This window comes from Brassica napus, chromosome C7 (genome assembly GCF_020379485.1).
Source record: "Brassica napus cultivar Da-Ae chromosome C7, Da-Ae, whole genome shotgun sequence".
Lineage (NCBI taxonomy): Eukaryota > Viridiplantae > Streptophyta > Magnoliopsida > Brassicales > Brassicaceae > Brassica > Brassica napus.
The window spans coordinates 46963342-46984110 of NC_063450.1; the positions used below are offsets into that span (position 1 = coordinate 46963342).

The following is a 20769-nucleotide window of genomic DNA, read 5'->3' on the forward strand; positions in this document are numbered from 1 at the left end:
GTCTTCCAATATGAGAGTTGTTTTGGTGCTGGCATCCCCGCTTACATAAATCGCACATACTCGCGACTTCAGAGATGAAGTGGTGTTAACATAACTTTCTTTGAAGGTGGTCGAGGGACTCGTACATAAGTTGATTATGCACCAATGAGTAAAAATTGTATTTATTCATATGAGACAAACACTATATCATGATCTTTAACCATTGTTTTCATGATGAAGAAGAATCTTTCTAAATCACTTACAATAGTTAAGCATATATTTATATATGCACAAATTCAAACATCTTACAGAGATGTGTGTGTGTGTGTATGTGACCATAAGAAAGATATACATATATTATTTTAGAGAAAATATGTTTAACAGAAGTGTCCAGCTGCTACTCTAGAGTCTGGAGTTCCCTTGCGCTATTGTTAATCCCCAATGAATCAATATCATCTGCACTATTGTTAATCCCCAATGTTAAGTAAGAAAATTAGAACATTATTTATACATGTTCATTACTAAAATGTATTAGTACCTTTGGTTCCTCTCCAAAAGATCAACCCTAGCTTTAAGTTTGCTATATTCCATTGACCTATTCGTTTGTGTATACACAATTAATTCTCAGTTTGTAAGACAGTTTGATATTAAGATATAAACATACTTTATGGGAATATGGAGCCTTTACCTGTTTCTCGGCGTATGATTGCCTCTCGCAGCGTTTTAGAAACATGGAAAACAATATTTTACCTAGTTCATCTTGTTCATGTAAACATAAACCTTTTTTAATGGAGATCATTTATAAAAATAACAAAGCAGTACGCAATATAGAGAAGAATATATAAGAACCACACCGTAAACTAAACAAAAAGTTTTAATTTCTAGATGCAAAAAGTCACCATCAATCTGGAAAAAAAAATCAAACTGGAGTACATAAATGATCGAGCAAACCTATAAGAATCTGTTTGAATGTCCAACCTAAACTAAACCAAAAGAATAACTTTTATAACGTATTGAACTGAAAGATACAGTCAGACCATAGCAAAAGGTTTCAACTATCTCTAGATTGTGGTGAAGGGAAGAGCTCAAAATTGAAAAGTAAGTAAAGAATAATGATATACCAAGCGGGAGAGAGAAAGGATGGTGCCACGATTTCTAAGCTTTGAATAGTCTCTAGCTCCGCAAGAGGAGTCGTAGAAGAAGGAAAATAACATCTCAACGGCTCTGTCGCAGGAGGAAGACAATCTTCTTCTTTGGTAACCATTTGATACCTCAAACAAAGATCTTTGAGAAGAAAAGATTATAAAAGAATCACAAAAATAATGTTCATGGACTCGTAAGAAAGTGAAACTAAAACAACTCCAACGTGAATAAAGATATATTCTTTTCTCTTTTCATTCTCTGGTTTTACACATAGAAAATAATCAGGTTTTCACCAACTTGGAAGGTCACCAACAGATTCCTCGAGTGACCCAATAAATATAATTATTATCTAATTGTACAGTTTCAAGAACACACTATTCTCCAAAAAGATTTGAATGAGAGAAGCACTAAAGATTAAACTTGTCATATATTTAAAAAAGAAGACAAAGATGATCAAAAGGTTTGTTTCTTCTAACTTTCTTACGCCTCAGCAACTTCCTCTGTCTCTCTCGCTCTTCTTCTTCTGCGATCAGCTTTGCTTCCATTTCATCTTCCTCCCTTGCGATTCTCGCACTGCATTTATCAAATCAAACATAAATTGAGCAATATATATAAGAAGAAACTAATGATTGAAACTCATGATCAAGATATTGATGTTACCTTCGTCTCTCTTCCTTCATGATATCGTCAAAGCAGGCTTCCAGGTCTCGGTTATCATAGCCATGTCCAACATAACGATCAGTACTGACATTAAAACAATACAAAACTCATAAGTGCAGGAGAAAAAAACTAATGAAAATGTAATGGGTGTGAGCGTAGGAGAAAAGTTAGAAGCAGTGCTTGAACATTTGTCTAATCATGCTCAATGCTTTAGCATCCTCTGACATTGTTGCAGGCTTCTTCTTCTTCAGTGGCCTCTGATCCTCTAAATCAGGTTGTGGAGGTCTATTGGGCGATGTTTACGTCATCTGCGAAAGTTAGTTCATAGATTAGTGTCTTTGCTAGTTTTTTTGGTCTTGTCTAAAAGGGAGATGAGAGAAAAAATCATGATACCTGGTTTTTTGAGGTAGACGTTGATTGTTTTTGGATCATTCGGGATGGAATTCATCAAATGGTTAACGCATATCAGCAACTCGATTGATCTCTTTGGGCTTCGTAGGAAGGAAATTGCAGAAAAAATTAATCATACCTGTTCGTCGAGGATGAGCAGCTCCCTCTCCAATTGAAGATAGAAGATAAACTGAGAGCGTCTGTGAAGATCCATCCGGCTATCAACCTTCTCCAATTTATAAGGGTTGAAGTGAATTTTTCGGTTTCATTGTATCAGAAGGGAGAAGGAGAGTTTAGATCGTAAATGGTTTTAATGAAAGAAAAACATTTATTGTAAAATTTAAGAGGTATACGTTGAATACAGTAAAAAGAATTAATAAATATGAAAAGAGTTGGAAGGTAAAGAATTGATTAAGACTCGTTTTTTCACAGGATTGGGAAAAGCAGCAGGGTTGGTAAGATGGAAGGGTCGAAGAAGAAGAAACCTTTGAAAACCTAATTGTTACTCGTTTAACGAATAAAAAACGGCACACTTTCCTCGACAAAAACATAAAACGTCAGACCTTTTTTTCAAAATAGGCCATATAACTAAACATTGGCAAAATAGCCTTACACCCGACTTGAGCTTTTTATGGAACTTAAACCGAAATCATATGATAGAGTAAACTCTCCTATCATAAATATATATTAGTTTCGGTCATCAATGTACAAAGAATCATTTAGCTCAGTGGTATAAATGGTGGTGTTTATATCTCAATAACCCGGGTTCGAGCCACAGTTTTGACATTTTTTCACACTTTTTAAAGTGGAACTAATGATTATAAAAATCGCTGACTTATTATAGATTTAAAAATCCCATAGCCACATACAGTTCGATTTCACCAATGATTAGCCATATCCAACTAAGTAGTTTAAAGTTTCAACAGAATGAAGATTATTAATAACATAGTTATGGAATATTTACCTGAGACTTCGTCCTAATAGTGTAAGAATCAAAATCTGGAAGTGTGTTCTGTTTTGACTGATCCTAAACCACAAATATGAGAACTATTAATATTGTGCGTTAAGCTAAAAGGCTGTGCAAACGTATTCTCAGGAGAAAATGGAAATGAAAGGGCCTCACTCTAGATGAAAGAGACGTATCTACCTTCTGATGTTTAGTTCGTACGCAGTTAAACTTCTGAGTAGCTTTGCTATTTCCCGAGGATTTGCACAGAATCTGAGTTTGCTGTACCAAAGAGCTATCATAATTAGTAGCAGAAGGCATCAACGGCAACTCTCTTACAGGGTGGTGAAATTGTCCTCCACGAGTACACTGATCTGAACTCATTTTATGATGGCATGGAAGCGACAGCAGGACCAGACTGTGCATTGGGAGTTTGTATTTCGTTTTTCTCCTCATTGTCTTCGATTAATCTTAGGTTGTCAACAATTTGAAAAATTCCAATCACAGATATATCATATGTTGGTATAAATATACAAAACTTTCCAAGATTGACTTTCAAACATAATGTACTAACTTGTGGCTTTTCTGATTGGAAGATATCTATTTACATCTTTGAACAGAGCGCTTAGCCTCCTGCAAAAGAAGAATTTACAAACATCCTCAGGCTCTGGACTTGGAGTCGTATAAGGCTTCTCATTCTTGAAAAGTTCTCCTTCAACTGCATGCAAAAAATAGTTCGTGTAGAAAAAACTACCAAATCGTCTTGACATTATCACTATCTTCATGGTCGATCACAAATTGATCTCACAACAGAAGTAAACAGAGTTCAAGAGGAGCCAGTTACCTTAACAACTTTATAAGCTGTGGAGACGAAGGATCAGAATGGTGTCTCTGAGTCCTGTTGTTCCTTTATCATGGGATCAAAATACAACGATGCTCCATCGCCATCAAAGTTGCTTGAATAAAACCCTGCCCTAAGGAAATCTCTGTTAGCTGAGTAACGAGAGAGACCATGAAAGTTTGTTACATTGATGAAATGATTCTGTTATTCAGCTTTAACGCTCTGTTACAATGCACAAGTCTTTATATAGACTTGAGTTAACTGGAATGAGCTAACCAACTTTACATTGAACCAAACGTAAACCATTATTCTAATAAGCTCCAAATTTGGATTTGTGAATATCGCATACGAGTGTGTCTTCGCCACGTAGTAACTTGGAAGGTTTTTCCGATGTCAATGCCATCTGCATAAAAACAACAATAAAGTATCTTTTCAATTCCTATGCTCTATTCTCCAGCTGATCCTAGAAAAGAAATAAGTTCTAGATTAATGGCAAAGTTTTACCCACAATCGCTTCTTGCTTCTCCCATTCTCCATGTCACTTTCTCCACACTGTTGTCTGTACTGAGTTTCCGAGCTTGTACAACTACCATCCTTAGATGGAGATACAATTATGAGCCGTACTCCGCATCCTTTTATCCTATGCTGTGACTTAGACTCAAAATCGAATGCCATGTCGTTGTAGTCCAGTTCAGATGGATGACAGTTGACTTCTTTTGGAAGACATAAATCGAAGTGGAACACAACTAGATGAGCCACGTTACACGGGTTAACGTCAATGCAAACGTTATGGATGTTTCTTGTGCCTCTAAAGTACCACCATACCCCAATGCATGCATAACGATTCCTGGGGTAGCCAGTTGGAGGTTCAACCAAGATGCAAGCCTTGAATTGCAACACTTGTAGAGAAAGAGAGCTCTCATGCAAAGAAATTGTTAGCGAAGTTCCGCAGGCTTGATCCCTGAAATACGGATGAACTTCCTTACCTGGTAAGACTGCATGCTTGAAACCTGACTGTAGGATGAGTTTCCGTGCATCTTGGTCCAGATTGAAGCAATTTTGGAATTTCAGGCAACTCACTGGATTGAAAAACGAATGAGATGCACAATTCTTTTCACTTGCTGTTAAGTGTCCAAGATGAAAGGTAGCCTCCTCAGTCACTGGTTGGTGACCTTCATTGTTGCTTGTCACCACACTTGCATCATCACTGAAAGTTCTGACCCCTTCACAATCTGAAAAGTCTATTTCCAGAAGACTTTTCAATTTAAAACTGTTTGACGCGACTTTCTCCAACTTCTTGCAACCTCTCATTGTTAGTCTACTGAGGCCAGATATATTCCCAATCCAAGAAGGGACTTCTTCAATTGCAGTGTAGTCTAGATGGAGATATACAATACTCGTTGAAATCTGAGGAAAACTTCTCAGCCGTGAGCATCCACTGAGATTGAAGTACTGATTAAGAGATACTAAGTTAACATCGTTGGGAAGAACTTCGAGCCCTGTGCATCCTTCCATCTTCAAATCCACCAGTTTCTTGAGATTCCGAATTGATGACGGAAGCATCACCAAACTTTTGCAATCGGTGAGATCCAGATACTCGAGATTGGTGGCCGTTGAAAGATCTGGAATTTCTTTTAGACTTTCACAACCAGACAAATCTATCGTCCTCAGACTTCCAAGCGACTGAAACAGAAAAGAAAGTTCATGATCAGTTTAGGTGTTGAATTGATCATTCATGTGAAACTGCTGCGTATGCATTTGCTATTTTGTTCTATCATTTACAGTAATAGATCTCAAATCCTAATTTGAGCGGGAGGTCCATTTAGTTTGAAGGCTTTATGATAAATATACTCAAACCAAGTTTGCAGGCCAAGCAAAAGAAAGGTCAAGAAAATAATCTAAAAAGTCATAAATAGATTTGACGACGTTACCTGGATTCCTTCCCAAAGCTTCTCAAGCTTGCTACCTGGCACAGAGAATTTAACGAGAGATTCTGCGCAGAAGCTAGAAGGTAAATATTTCATCGAGCAATCACTCCAAACGAGTTCGGTGAGCCCATGCATATTCCCAATAAAGAAACAATCTTTGTCTTCTTCTATCGCAGTTCCGTTGAGATAGAGCTCTGATACGTTCCTTGAAATCCGAGGGAAACTTTTTAAGTTTGAGCATCCTATGAGATCGAGGTACTTTAAAGATTCCAAGTTGACGTCAGTTGGAAGAACTTTTAGCTTTGTGCATCCTTGCATTTCCAACCGCGTCAGTTTATTGAGACTCCGAATTGAAGAAGGAAGTACCACTAAACTTTTGCAATCGTTGAGTTCCAAATGATCAAGAGTGGTGGCCTCTGAAAGATCTGGAAAAAAAATCAGGTTTTCACATCCTGACAGATCCAGCCTCACCAGATTTCCAAGTGACTGAAACAAAAAAAAATTTACGAAGAACCATGCATCAATTGATTTAAAAGGTGAAGAAAAATAAACTATACTCAAATAAGGAGTTTTTTTGCATTGAGTAACATCAGCACTCATGCAACAAATGGACATAAACGTCCCCAACATATAAATAATAAACATGTAGTATATTTTCATTGTCTGAGATCTAAGGGTGTGAAGTCATTTTTGATCCCTAAACAATTATTGGACAATAACCTGCATTTTTGGTGTCACATTTTCATTATTTATCCTCAAACAAAGCTATAGTTTTAGTTTCCTAATCTTAACTTGTTTTCCTTCGTCAAATCACTCTAGTTGAATCATCTTTACATCAGTTTCAAAATTGTATGCATGAATTCTTGATTATTTCAGTTTTAAGCTATAGCTAGAAAAGTCAAAATGAGCTAACCCTTACCCAGATCATCAACATGAAGAAGGTCACTTAGGCACAGTTTTTAAAAAACATTAACAATGAAGTTTATGAGAACATTACCTGTACTCCGTCCCATAACATCTCAAGCTTACTACCTCTCATTGTAAGATAGACCAGATTTTCTGAGCGAAAATCCAAAGGCATACTTCTCATTGAGCAACCATTCCAGTCGAGCTTAGTAAGCCCATAGATATTCTCAAGGTAGGACGACTCTTCATCATCTATTGATGTTCCATCTAAAATGAGCCCTGAAATGTTCTTCGAAATTCGAGGAAAACGTCTCAACCTTGAGCATCCACCGAGATTAAGGTAATCAAGACATCCCAAGTTGATGTCAGTAGGAAGAGCCTCGATCTTTGTGCATCCCTCCATTGATACCTTCCTCAGTTTATTGAGATACCGAATGGAGGAAGGAAGTGTCACCAAAGAGGTGCATCCCCACAGATTCAATTTTTCAAGATTGATGGCATTTGACAGATCAGGAATTTCTTTCAACTTTGTGGATCCATCCAATCTTATCTTCTTGAGACTTCGAAGTGGCTGCAAGAAAAATGGCGAAACAGATAAATCCTTCGAAGTGGTTCAACCTTAGGCTTCATTCATAAACTGAACTGAATAAGAAGAAATCAATACTCTAACAATAATAACTAAGTTGAGTCATGGAAGAGTACCTGGACTCCTTCCCACAGCTTCTCAAGATTACTATTCTCCATTGTGAGTTTAACCAGAATTTCTGCCCTAAAGTTGAAATGCATAAACGTCAACGGATACTCATCCCAATATAGCAATCTGAGTTTACGGGGCAAATAAACGTAGCCCCGAGGTAAACACAATCTGCCTTCACCACTCTCCCCCGACCACTCCTTGCAAACTTTTAGAAATGTGAGATTATGCATTCCTTTGAACGATTCTTCATTTACAAACAACGCCCCCTCGAGCTCTGATGTGTTGAAATACATTCCTAAAACATTCTCTGTGCCCTGAAAAGAAAATTTCCACAAAAGAAAATTAGTCTTCTAACAATCAGAATAATCTATGAGATGATAGACTCCAACATGAAAGCCACACTTACGAGATTTTCGGTAAGTACTTCACATATATCCTTAGAATCCACCAAGAACCGCCGTTTTCCGGGATTGTAAATGGACTCTGTTCTTTACCCAACTTCTGAAGCAGGCTGTGCATGTTTACAGCTCCACGTGATGGTGTTATACGTATGAGGGACTTATCAGCCAGCATCCTCAGCCCCATGCCAACACTCTCTCCGAGCAAGTTCTTGATATAATCGACTTTTTGGCCATTGAGTAAACATGCAATGTAAAGGAAAACTTCTTGATCTTTGTACTCTAGCTCATCGTAGCTAACTCTTAACGTTTTCTCAATTTTCCCATTGAGACCATCTCGGAGCCTAGGCAACAACTCCATCCACTCCTCCTTGTCCTTTCTTCTTAAAGAGGAACCCAAGACGTTGAGACCTAAAGGTAGATTACCAGCTAGGTTTGCAACTTCAACAGCTAGCTTCATGAAACCATCAGGTGGAGAGTTTTGCCCAAAACTACATCGACAAAACATCTGTAGAGCCAGATTTTCAGATGGGTAATCAACCTCATAGACAAGGTCAATCTTATGAAGCCTGAGAAGTTGTTTATCTTTAGTTATCACAACAATTCTGCTTCCAAGCCCGAACCATCCAGTTTGTCCCACCAAGGTCTTTAATAGCTCTATATCATCCACATCGTCAAGAACGATAAGAACTTTCTTGTGCTTTAGCCTTTGTTCCACCGCACCTAAATGGAAAAGCTTTATCTCCTTGTGACATAAAATTTCTGATAGAAACTGTTCTTCCCAACGTAACTTCATCCCATAGTCGTCTTGGATGGTTCTCTTATAAGATACGAAAGCTTTATAATGGAATTGGCTAGAGAGCTGGCTGAAAAGAGCCCTTGCTATGGTACTCTTACCAATCCCTGAAGGCCCCACATTCCCCACCATTCTCACATCCTCAGATTCCAAGCACAACACTGAATTCATAGCTTCTAAATGAGCTTCAATACCAACGAAATCACCAAAATCATTCGATGGTATAATGAGAAGCTTATTGGAAACATCGTTGGCTGTTCTTTCAATCATGTTTGATTCATCACTCCTAATATCAACAAGGAACACTTTAAGAAACAAAAAAAAACTAATAGTTAAACAAAATTGAATCTAGAAATAAACAATCATACCAGTTCCGAGAATCCTCCCCAGCCATGTTTGCGACCTCTGCTAGAGCTTGCATCCACCTTTGTTTCTGATCCTCTGTTTTTCCGTTGCATGTCCCTTCAAAGATCTTTCCAAATTCTCCGGTCTGTTTTCGAACTTCAGAAGGATCAACGTTGTAGAAAACCGGAATCACCATTTGATTCAACTCATTAAAGGACTTGTAGATCTCCACCAACTCATTCAAGCACCAGCTGGAAGAAGCATAATTCTTAGAGAAGACGACGATTGAGATCCTTGATTCTCTAATCGCCGACAAAAGCTCGGGGCCGATCGGGCGGCTTCTCTCGATCCCATGATCTATGAATGTGTTGATTGATTTGCGGTGGAGCTCCTTGAGAAGATGGCTGAGGAGTGATTTGCGGACATCTTCACCGCTGAAACTCGGGAATACATCGTATCTCCAGCTGCAGGAAGAAGAAGAAGAAGCCATAGAGAAAAGATACCAAAATTCAAACACTTATGGTACATCACACTCTGAACATTTGAGGTAAATCAGGAATATAGAGATGCAGAGAGAGTGTGGGAAGCTTCGCAAAAGTGATTTAAAGAAGACTTAAGAGAAGACTTAGTGTACAGGATGTTCCCACTTTCCACCAACCATCATCACCCATACAAAAACATATTAATATTTTTTTTATAGAAGTATCTCTTGCAGTCATCAACTATCTATAAGATATACCATGTTTTGAGAGTGCGGATGCAGAGAAAGAATAAAAAACGAATCCAGGCGATAAATAAGAATATAACATATCAAACTTCTCTTCCTATAGATTTGATACGTCGCGTTTAATTGCACAATCTTGACAACAAATTTCCCTAAGGCTTACGAACAGAGCATGTGTATAGCCATACTATGGATATAAGAGCCTATAGAAGGGTGATAAGATTAGTGTACCTGAGGGAAAGAGGGTGCATCAATTTGCTATGCTGTTTCCAGAGGATTTACACTGATCCTGAGTTTTCCGTAACAAAGATCTCTTTCGAATCAGCTGTTGTAGCGGAAGGCTTCAAAGGCAGCTCTTTGACAGGAGTGGTGAAGATTGCTACAGCGTGTTCCTCTTGCTTTGATGGGTTACAACTCAGGGCAAGCTTATCTTCAGTATCCTCCACAATGTCCACTGATCTTAACTTACAATTCACCTAGAACAAAAACAATCAATCACACAATGAATCAATCCCCCATTTTTTGAAACTAAATTACACAGTGAGAACTCCATTTCTAATCAAGAGATTACTTACGAAGCCTTCATCGATTCAGCTTCTTTTTGGCAATGGCGAGAGCTGTAGCTTCTCTTCTTCCTAATTATCTGAGTGTTAATTCTCAAATGTTAACCCAAGGCCGAGACGAGAATTCACTAGATAAACGACTATGATGAAACTCACCTCTAATATGCTTATGCTTTGGAGATATCGAATCGGTGATAGAGATTATCGTCGCCGTCTGACTCGGTGAGTCCAAGAGATATTAGCTCTCCTCCGCCGAGTTGACGCGGTTCGGAATCTTCCGGCATTGTCGAATGCTGTGAATCTGGGGAGAGAGAAGAAGGCTAGGGGTTGAGAGAATTTGAGATTTGGGGGGAAATGGAGAACGGGAGGGATGATGGCACGTGCGGTACGTGTGACGTTTGTTTTGACTGTTTTGTACAAAAATGTTCCCGCGCATATTTTTGCTTACGGCCTCATGCAATTGCAGGCCCATTAACAAGTGAGCCCATACAACTATGTTTTATAGGCCCCGTTATTTGTGTTTTGAGAGAGATAGACACACAGTCAATTAAAGTGTTGTTCTGCCCTTCTTATCTCACCTAATTTTCTGGACGAGTGAACTACGAGAAGACATTTTGATCAAAGTGTCCTAGTGGTTGCAATTCACGAGTTGATTGAATGTACAAGCTCCTTGTGGATTTGAAGTAAAAGATCGTTATATATAAATGTGAAATTAGTGCATTAATGGTATGGGTGCAATACCAAGCCAAATATTTATTGGACTTAAAACAGCCAAGGATTGAATGCTAATGATCAATACATATATGTTTAATCAATTTGAAAACCGAATAGTACATGTTAACCACTTGAAATTTAGTTTTGGAGACCGAATCCGAATGTTTTGTCTCGCTATACACTGGTTCCCCCTTTTATTTGCCTCTTGTGATGATATAACACCATCATTTATGTAAAAGATGTATAAACAGTGAATGAGGGCCAAAGAGTACTCGTGAGAGACAAAGGAACCGTGGGTGCGGACATAAAACTGGCTGTGGAGCTTATTAGGCTGTCAGACCAAATACAACACAAATGGTCCCTCTTTGTTTTTTCTTTTGTAATGTAGCATTATCGTCTTAGCATCTTTTCTATTAAATTGACTTGGTTATAAAAGCCTTGCAGAAAAAAATAAACAAACATCGTTCTAGCATATAAATGTCTATCAATCATAATTAATGCCCGCTCTAATTATGTTGACGGTCCCTTAAAACCAACCCATGAATCGGATTGGTGATTCCACTATAAATAAGATAATTTATACAACGAATAAAAATAAAAGATATTAACCCCCGTTTTCATGTCTATTGATTATTCTAGCTGTACCTTACAAAGAGATTTCACTTTGGAATTTTCCTCTTTATTTTTTCATATATGTGGAGGAAAATAAATCAGCATCTCATACAATATCCATCGACTATAGTACGTGTCACACAATATATCCAACGGTCCAAATTTTTTTTTTTTTTTTTTTGTAACACATTACAACGGTCCAAAATTCAAAAACAAATAATCAGATGTATTTTTCAGCATTTGGTTCTCTCTAATATATATCCCCCCAACAGCTCAAAGAAACCTTTACTTTTCTCGCTCACTCTTTGACAATTCTCACATCTCTCTCTATATATCACTTTACATAAACCACTATTTAACACACAACCCTTTTCTCTTTAGCTCAATATCCCATGATGGCTTCTTCACAAGCTCTCCTTTTGCTCACATTGACTATGGTTTTAACCCCCTTCTCTTTAGCTCAATCTCCCATGATGGCTCCTTCTGGCTCAATGTCCATGCCACCAATGCCTAGCGGCGGCTCTCCGATGCCTATGATGACTCCACCACCTATGCCTATGATGACTCCACCACCTATGCCTATGACTCCACCACCTATGCCCATGACTCCACCACCTATGCCCATGACTCCACCACCAATGTCCATGGCTACACCACCTATGATGCCAATGACTCCATCTTCAAGCCCAATGAGTCCACCAACTACTCCTATGAGCCCAGGCCCTAGTCCAGCAATATCAGTCCCTGATATGGCTTCGCCACCGACGCCAGCAATGGAATCTTCTCCTTCTCCAGGACCGGGACCCATGCCACCGGCTATGTCCTCGCCGGATTCGGGAGCTTTCAATGTAAGAATCGACGTCGTAGCACTTTCTTTCCTTGTTGCAGCCCATTTGCTCCTCGTTTGAGATTATCATTGAACTGGTCCTCATTTTTTTCGTGTAATTTACTTTCATTATTTTTCGGGCTATTAGTTTTCATCGTTTTATCATATTTGAGTTTGTGTTTGATATGTACGATTTAGACATTTGTTTGCTTTATCAATCTATCGTTGACTCTAGTTGGTGTATGTGATGTAAACTCATATTGTCTATCCAAATTGCCACACACCAATGCGTTCTTACATCTTGGGCTCTTAGCATAACTCATCAGACATAAATATTGTCGCGAGGACTATAAGACAATATTATCATCAATATATATCTCGTTATTAGTCGATGATATCAACGTATATGATCACAAGAAAATATATGAAAGAGATAAACGTTTGTCTGTATGTATGTATACACACTCGAGAACAAATAAGAAACGTTACTGAGACATGTTAATAAGAATATTACTTTTCCTTACTAGAACCAAGGAAAAGGCTAAAATTGCAAGCTGTATGTCATTGGTAAGCATCGCATATCTATAAGGAACAAGAGGTCGTGGTCTTGGAATTTCCTATTACATTTTCTTTATTTATCGTGTAGATTAATAATATAAATATAATCTGATTTTTAAGAAAAAATGGTTTTTTAAATGTTATGTTGAATTTGAGAATGGAAGAATTATGAAAATGAGAAGCGAATATAATTGTAGCGAATAGGGATAAGTCCGACCCAAGAGGACAGCTAAAAAGAAAGAGACGTTCACATGACTGTCTTTTTCAATCACCCCTACCATTTTCCAATGTATTAGCCTCGCTGGAAGATATTTTTCTTACACATTGATTCCATATTACTAGTATTATCAATACGTAACTAGAAACTAAACACCTCCCAATGCTGAAGACTAAAGTGCATAGGTTTCAAGTTCTTGTATACTTGAAAGCTTATTGGCATTGTTGGAGTTCATAGGCTATCTAGGCAAAACTCCACCGAAAAATCCAACCTTACCTCATCAGAATCATTTCAAGAAACCTAGAGAAAACATGATCATGATGTATTTGATTGACTGACCATGATAGAAGTTATCTTGAAAATTGACTGACCAATATGATCATGATGTATGGTAAAATGAGCATATAAATTTTTTAATTAAGTTTTATCATTATTTGATTTTCCTCCAACAAAAAACTTACAAATCCTTACAATCTTCTTGACTACACACATTACATAGTTAATATGAATCTACAATGATTATCCTTAGTCTAGAGGGCATTATTTAATTATGTATATAGCCATTACATAGAGAAAACCATACGTATTTATATAAACACCCTATCAATAAAGAGACGAGAAAAGGGGAATCAACTAAGTAGAATGTTGGAGTTGTAGGTGGCTCCTGCGGTCCAATCTGCTGGAAGAGCGTTCTGCGATTCGACCCAATTGAGACCGGCGCTTCCATAGACCAAAAACCTCAAAGAGAGAGTACCTCTTGGTGGATTCTGATAATCATGAACCGCTCCAAACACTCTTCTCATGCGTTTCCACTCTTTGCAATCCTCCTGAATCATATAGTCATGTTCAAATCTACTCACAAAACGTCAAAATCCTTTTGCCTACAAGTCTACAACTATACTTTTGAGAAATATATTGTTAACACAAAGCCGGACATAGCGAACTGAAACATTGATCTTGGTCTTTAACCCCTAATTTTTTTAGAGTTAATATAAATAGAAATATTGTTTTATTTTTTGTTTAAATTATATTAAAGTTAATTTTTTTAGAGTTAATATAAATAGTCTTTGGTCATACAATTTCAGGACCGAGCGTTTCCAGAATACATTAATTGTGTTAAAGTTCAAAAGGGTGTTGACTATAGCTAAACATCCTCAGAAACTATAAATTATGTTTGTTAAAAGTTATCAATTACCTGCCAGACTTCAACGGCGAGTATGTCGTTGACACCACCAACGTACAAGATAAGGATAGCAAGATGATGAGGATTATAACTTTTCTCATGGATCTTATACACCAGGTTGTACCCTCCGTACCGGCAAGGGACCCTTTGGTATTCAACGTCGACCACACCAAAAGAGTAGAGCTGAAACTCTGTGCCGGGTCGCGCCATACTTCCATACGCCTTAGGGCTAAATATGAAGTCCGTACCATCTCCTTCTCCGTAGTCCGTAGCCACTACGTATACTCCTTCCTCATTGCAGTGTGGAGGTATTTTGCATCTCACCTTTTAATAATTGATAGATAATGATTTAGTGTATTGATGATAGTCTAATGACACAGTATATAGCATAAGGTTTTTGATGTAATATCAGATTAGATTAATATATGTAAACCTGGTAACAAGCGCCACAGCCGGCTCCATTTTTCCATAGTCGCGATGAAACACCACTCACTTCACCATCATTGATATCTCTTCCAAGTTTCCATACCCACATGCTCCTCCTGAATAATAAGTAATTATCCATTTTCTCATCAATAATTTTTTTTTACCAACGGATTATTGTATAAAAGTCTAAATACTAATCATAATGTAATGATCGAATCAAACAATAGACTTAATGGAATCATTTTCATATATACATATATTAAAAGTTCGGGTAAACTTGGACGTAGATTTTTTTTTTTTTGACTAATCTTAGACGTAGATGTTACATACAAATAATAATTTGTTAACCTTAATAGTGACATTGACTATTGAGTTGTTCCCTATAATTTAGGCTATCTAGCTTTTCTAATCATGCTTCATAATACTATAAAAATAAAATAATCAATATACTCAAATATATATAAGAAAATGATTCAAATACGTACGAGGATTTCCTTTGCAATCGGGGCTGCCATAATAAGTAGCTCTAGAGCTAACAAAGTCATCAGATAAACAAAGAAGAGGTAAAAGGACAATGACTTGAACAAGCAGAGAAAGCAAAACGTGAGACTTCTTCATATTGTTATATGTAACTATTGCAAGACTATTTTAAAAGTGGTTTGGGAAAATAGATTAGTGTTACAAAAGATGTGTGATGGTAGAGGAGAAGTCTAATATGGTATTTATAGTTGAAGGTAGAGTATAAAAATATTATGAACATTGAATCGAGCGTCGTTACTAGTCTTTTCTTTCCACTTGGCAAAAAGCTATCTCAAATTTATATTTTAGCTAGAACGCGTACTTGCACTACCCAAGTAAGAAGTTGGGGAGGTAAGAGGTTGGTCATGACCTGAACCTAGTTTCAATGTCCTTATCATTTTTCTTATAATTGGGGAATCACATATCGAAATTCACACTTTTGAGAAATTTACATATCGTATAAGTTTTGCGGTGAAATGAGTAAAGATACATATAATGAAAAGTTAAGTTACATATATTTGATTATACAATTTTCTAATCTCATGATTACTAAACAAGAAAATTAGAAAAGTAAGCTATATTAGTTTATTTTTAAAAACCAAGTTATCTCATTATTGATAGAAATTACATTGTCTTGACATTTTCATTCTCGTTTTACTTATGGTCATGTTGATCTCATCACATATATTTTTTGCTCAATGCAGATATGATGGCTCCATGGACACAAGCCACGACTCTAGTAATTATGTGCTTGCCTAAACACGTTTTCGCATATGTTTTTGTGGCGGCATTTCATAAACTTACATTCAAAATTGAAACTGTTTTTGAAGTGAGAAGAGAAAAGAGATGGATATGTTGAAAAATTATTCATGGCCTCGACCAGTAGGATAATAACACATATGCTACTATTATGTGGTTGATGCATTCTCGCCTTTAACCATTGTAGATAACTAAATACCGTGTGTATACCATATTCTACATTTTGAAAATCAATGTAGAAAATTATGTATATATAATTTAATCATCAGAAAAAACTGAGTAAGTAAATATCCAAAATACATAGTGCAATATACAATGGTAGGGTATATAGCTTTTGGGTCTAACAAGTTGTGCCTGCAAAACGAAAGTTCATTACACCTAGGGTATGAATGGTGACCAAGGAACAATGAGGAACAAATACATTTCCTAACATTCCTTAAAAAAATTACCATTCATAAGGAATAATTTTTCTTTCTCATTCCCTACCATTCCTTTTTTTGTAGATAAATAAAGAACAAATTAATTCTTGTTAAATATGAGATGGAACAACCATTCTCTTTCATTCCTGCAATTCTATTCCTCTACATTCCTTTCCTATTCGTTCCTCTTATTTTCAGAATGGTCACCAGTCGAACCCTAATCTTTAATAGATTGATTTTTGATTGGTTGTTTGGTGCAGTGAGTGAAAGAATTCTATAGAATATGATGAGTGTGCTGTTTTTTGGAATCACAAAGGTTTCATTGGTTTTCTTCCACTACTAGCTATTTAGTATTTAATATATGTATAGGATAACTATGTTTTTTCAGTTGATAAACATAAACCGGTTTTGATAATTATTGCTAAAATGTTTATATTTCATGCTTTTCAAGTAAACATAATTAACATTTGAAGGATATTTAAGTTTGATCAGCTGGTTGTATTACCAATGAATTTTTCGTCCATGCACAAATGGTATTTTGAACGGTAAAACCCCCTCTAGATACACACGTTTCTGTTAATCTACTATTTACATAGAAACATAGGGCAAACTTTATAATATCATTTACGTGTTGTAATTCATACATTGAACAAAATATTTCATGAAATATTTCTATCTTTGATGTTCAAATTAAGATAAACACACCACGTAACGTAACACTTTCTCTTAATTGTGTATATAATAATTTAGTGATGTGAGATGTCAATAAGATAACACATTGGGTGGCAGCCATGATTTTATCTGAAAACGATCGTTATTATAATGTAGGAGAAGATAACGACAAAAAGGATTATGTCTATATAAAAGTACTTCATATGAAAACCCTTTTTGTTGTTGGTTTGGTTGTAGTCCACTTGAATGATATTTCTAGTTCCCTATCTTCCTAGAAATATTCTCATTGTAGCCTTTTGGAATGATATTTAATCAGGGGCAGTCGAGTTCCGCTCCTGGATTCAATCCACAGAAAAGTTTATAAAAATCAGTATCGCTTGACACAAGTAGCTTTTTGAGATAATCGGTGTTTCATGTCTTGGTTAGTTTCTTGGTTGGTTATACTAGTCTACTGACGCTAAGTCGCTAATTATGGTTGTTTGGACAATGACCGTCTCATGTTACAGTTGACATATCAAGTCCAATAATACAAACGTTGAGTGTTTGTGACAAGTGTAGGCTTTTCATAGAAAAAGGCTTACACATAGTGGGGTTGGTGAGTTTTACATGTTATGTCATCCCTCAATAATCTCTCCATCCATTTTAAAACAATACCTAATTGGAAATCTTTAGATTGGTTCGAAACAGAGCCGTGCTTACAACCTATTGAAAAAAATATTTTCCTAGGCCCCCAAATTTTGTAAATTTGTTAGGACCGCTAATTACAAAAAAAATATTTTTACATGGTAGTTAATGTATTTTTTTAGTTAGATTTTTTTATTATTATTTGATTCTAAATTCAACTTCCGTTTAAAATAACTAATTTATGATCAATTTTACTATATTTTATATAAAACTATAAAGATTCTACTTCTAATTAACTGTAAATAATTGATCCATATTTGTCTTCTTTGTATATGTTATGAGTTAGATTTATTTTATATATTTATTGAATATATAAAACTATAAAGATTCTACTTCTAATTAACTGTAAATAATTGATCCATATTTGTCTTCTTTGTATATATTTTATACATTTCAATCCAAAGTTTTTATTTTTTGTTTTTATATTACAAATTCCTACTTTTGATCATTATTTTATTTTTTTAGCTTATAAAATTCTGGTGCAGAAAATTTAGAAAATGTTTAGGTAATAAATCAAAACTTTTTAGTGTTATATATATGTATATGTTTTTTTCAAAAAAAAATATTTTATATAATTCAAATTTAAAGAGAACTATTTTGTTTTAAAAATAATATCATGTAAATTTTTTTTAACTCGCTTCGGGCCTCCTAAAACCTTCGCACGGCACTGGTTCGAAACAATTGTACTAGTTAAGGGTTTTCCTTTTTTCGTCCATGTTTGCATTAATTTATAGTGAACCTCAAATAGACTCATAGTTCGACGACGTTCCTGAAGAAATGACCGTGGAGGAAACTAGCTTGAAATCAGCATCAGCATCAGCAGAAAACTCCTGGAACAATACTTGTGATCATCACATCCTAGCGGAACTATCTCTTTATGGCTACAGGCATGTTCTTAGCCATTATTAACTCAATTCTGTGGGTACACTCGGCAAAACAGAAGAAAAAAAAAAGTAGTTGTTGCTGACAAACTCATCAGGTCTCACCATATTTAGATAGCAGAGAGTACATATTTTTAACAAAATGAGCAATACCAAAGTTAGAATTCTATCAAGTCTATCATCGCATAAAAAGCGACTCAAAAACAAACAAACATCAAAGTCAGAAATAACGGCAGAGATAGAGACATAGTATTTTGACAAGCGCAACAAAGTCATTTGATTTTATGGCCTGCAGTAGTGGGCCAGTAACTGGGCTTCCACAACCCGACGAAGTTGCACCGACTCTTGTCTCTCTTCTTTTGAGGGAGGGGGTTTCTTCAAAGAATCCCTGTCAAAAATCAAGGTCCTGTTAAAGGTGCTCCGCTCCAACGTCAAATCCAGCCGATATTTTTTGATCATTCCTACTCCAAAATTATCTTCCAATGGAACCCCGGGAGAAGGGAGTGCGCCTAAGAGTTGTTCAAATTGAACATGTAGAGATTTGAAAGGATTATTGAGCAAAGGAGCCAGTTCACCATTGAAACACAAATGGACGTGGACCCATTTCAGATATGAAATCACACCCCGAAGCTGAAAACGGAAACAAACAAAGACACTGCTATCATTAGAAAACAATGAAAAAACTTGTTAAAAAAAAGAGAAGAAGAACAAGATCAAGATCGTACCTCATCAAATGCATAATTTACGCCACCATCATACAAATCACTGGGGGATAACCCAGATTCCTTTTCCTTGAGGAAGTTCAGTACCTGGACAAATCACTTACTCAGTACTAACAACAAAACTCTGTCAAATATAAACACCGCATATAACTACCTCATCGTAATACTTCCATGTTGTTTCTTTGCAGCACTTTATGCTATTCATCGCATGAAAGCAATTTAGATCGTCATTAGGGGAAATCAAATCTGGATTGTTCCATTTGCGAAAGTCATCACATAATGCAGGATAATGCGACTCATTTCCACACTATCAACAAAAAACAAAAAAAACAAAACAGACGTTTATACAAAAATTAATTTATTATATAAAAGAAAATCGAAACTTAGATATTGAAAATAATCCTAAGAAGATTGATTACCTTGGCACAGAAAACTGATCCACAGTTGGTACAAATCAAGTCATAGACGTTATCTTCTTCATCGAGAACTTGGAGATTGTAGCAGGTAGGACACGAATAGCTCATCCCTGTACCTGGAAAAATAAAATCATTGGAGAAGTGAGCGATGAAACACCAAAAATCGTGTCCAATGATAGATTACAACAAAATCGAAACAACATACCACGATCTGAAGCTTCGGAAAGAACCCCCAGAATTCCCAAATACGAAAAGAAAAAAGACTTACTTGGGGGGAGGGTTTGTTTGGCTTTTGTTGTGAGAGTCTGGGAGTGAGACGGAGGCTCCCTCCAGAGTCGGTCTTCACTTTAGTTGGGCCCCCAGCTAACAATTCTGTTTGGCCCATTAATCTATTAATTCTTTTTACTAAAGGAGTTATATATTACCAAATATTATACAGTAGAGTATCAAATATATCGTTACAGATTTCAGACGATTAGCATTTTGTAAATAATATTAAAATAAAACCAGATATAACTGAACTGGAAATGATACATCACAAGAAAAAGTGTCAAATGAAAACATAGAATATTATTTGTAATTTACATGGATTGTTAATTTAATTACAACTGGAAATGATACTCTTTACATAACAAGAAAAAGTGTCAAAATTATTTTTTATGAAAAAATAGAATATTATTTGTAATTTACATGGATTGTTAATTTAATTACAACTATATGTAGTAAAAATATGAAATATCTTATTTTAAATTTGAAGCCTACATAAGCGATATAAAAACTTAAATTACGGAAAATAATTTATATAAATATTATATTAAATTTTATGAAATTAATTATTGATTAAA

At 36.0% G+C, this 20769-nt stretch overlaps 3 protein-coding genes, 1 long non-coding RNA gene and 1 pseudogene across 4 annotated transcripts; 1 reads left to right on the forward strand and 4 right to left on the reverse strand.

Moving 5' to 3' along the window:
- Window positions 1-1346: 1346 nt before the first annotated feature.
- LOC106440265 (disease resistance protein RPP4) lies at window positions 1347-10853 on the reverse strand. Its single transcript, XM_048762898.1, is given in 17 exon segments — window positions 1347-1695; window positions 1783-2090; window positions 2312-2398; window positions 3137-3199; window positions 3320-3588; window positions 3693-3836; window positions 3963-4362; window positions 4464-5642; window positions 5891-6373; window positions 6885-7364; window positions 7496-7804; window positions 7897-7976; window positions 7979-8970; window positions 9053-9493; window positions 9985-10229; window positions 10329-10396; window positions 10473-10853. Coding segments are annotated over 9 exon segments (4077 nt in total). The 5' UTR covers window positions 10005-10229; window positions 10329-10396; window positions 10473-10853; the 3' UTR covers window positions 1347-1695; window positions 1783-2090; window positions 2312-2398; window positions 3137-3199; window positions 3320-3588; window positions 3693-3836; window positions 3963-4269.
- Window positions 10854-11931: 1078 nt separating this feature from the next.
- Window positions 11932-12450, reverse strand: LOC111207388 (shematrin-like protein 3). The gene has a single exon (XM_022705358.2). The coding sequence runs from the start codon at window positions 12448-12450 to the stop codon at window positions 12103-12105; it is 348 nt and encodes a 115-aa protein (XP_022561079.2). The 3' UTR covers window positions 11932-12102.
- Window positions 11932-16005, reverse strand: LOC106442508 (annotated as a pseudogene).
- LOC111208274 lies at window positions 14505-16380 on the forward strand. The gene is made up of 2 exons (XR_002660248.2): window positions 14505-14734; window positions 16076-16380. It is a non-coding gene; the product is annotated as an uncharacterized LOC111208274 (long non-coding RNA).
- Window positions 16381-18936: 2556 nt separating this feature from the next.
- On the reverse strand, window positions 18937-20296 carry LOC106440146. Its single transcript, XM_048762900.1, has 5 exons — window positions 20130-20296; window positions 19928-20040; window positions 19663-19815; window positions 19512-19595; window positions 18937-19416 (listed from the first exon to the last, which is right to left on the reverse strand). The coding sequence occupies exons 2-5, from the start codon at window positions 20030-20032 to the stop codon at window positions 19069-19071; spliced, it is 690 nt and encodes a 229-aa protein (XP_048618857.1). The 5' UTR covers window positions 20033-20040; window positions 20130-20296; the 3' UTR covers window positions 18937-19068.
- Between the last annotated feature and the right edge of the window lie 473 nt (window positions 20297-20769).

Bases quoted from the DNA above. Each gene is read 5' to 3' on its own strand.
- LOC111207388 (XM_022705358.2), bottom strand. From the start codon at position 12,450: ATGGGTCCCGGTCCTGGAGAAGGAGAAGATTCCATTGCTGGCGTCGGT.
- LOC106440146 (XM_048762900.1), bottom strand. From the start codon at position 20,032: ATGAGCTATTCGTGTCCTACCTGCTACAATCTCCAAGTTCTCGATGAA. The intron at 19,816-19,927 runs GTAATCAATCTT...TTTTGTTGATAG, and splicing joins GATCAGTTTTCTGTGCCAAG to TGTGGAAATGAGTCGCATTA. The intron at 19,596-19,662 runs GTAGTTATATGC...TGATTTGTCCAG, and splicing joins CATGGAAGTATTACGATGAG to GTACTGAACTTCCTCAAGGA.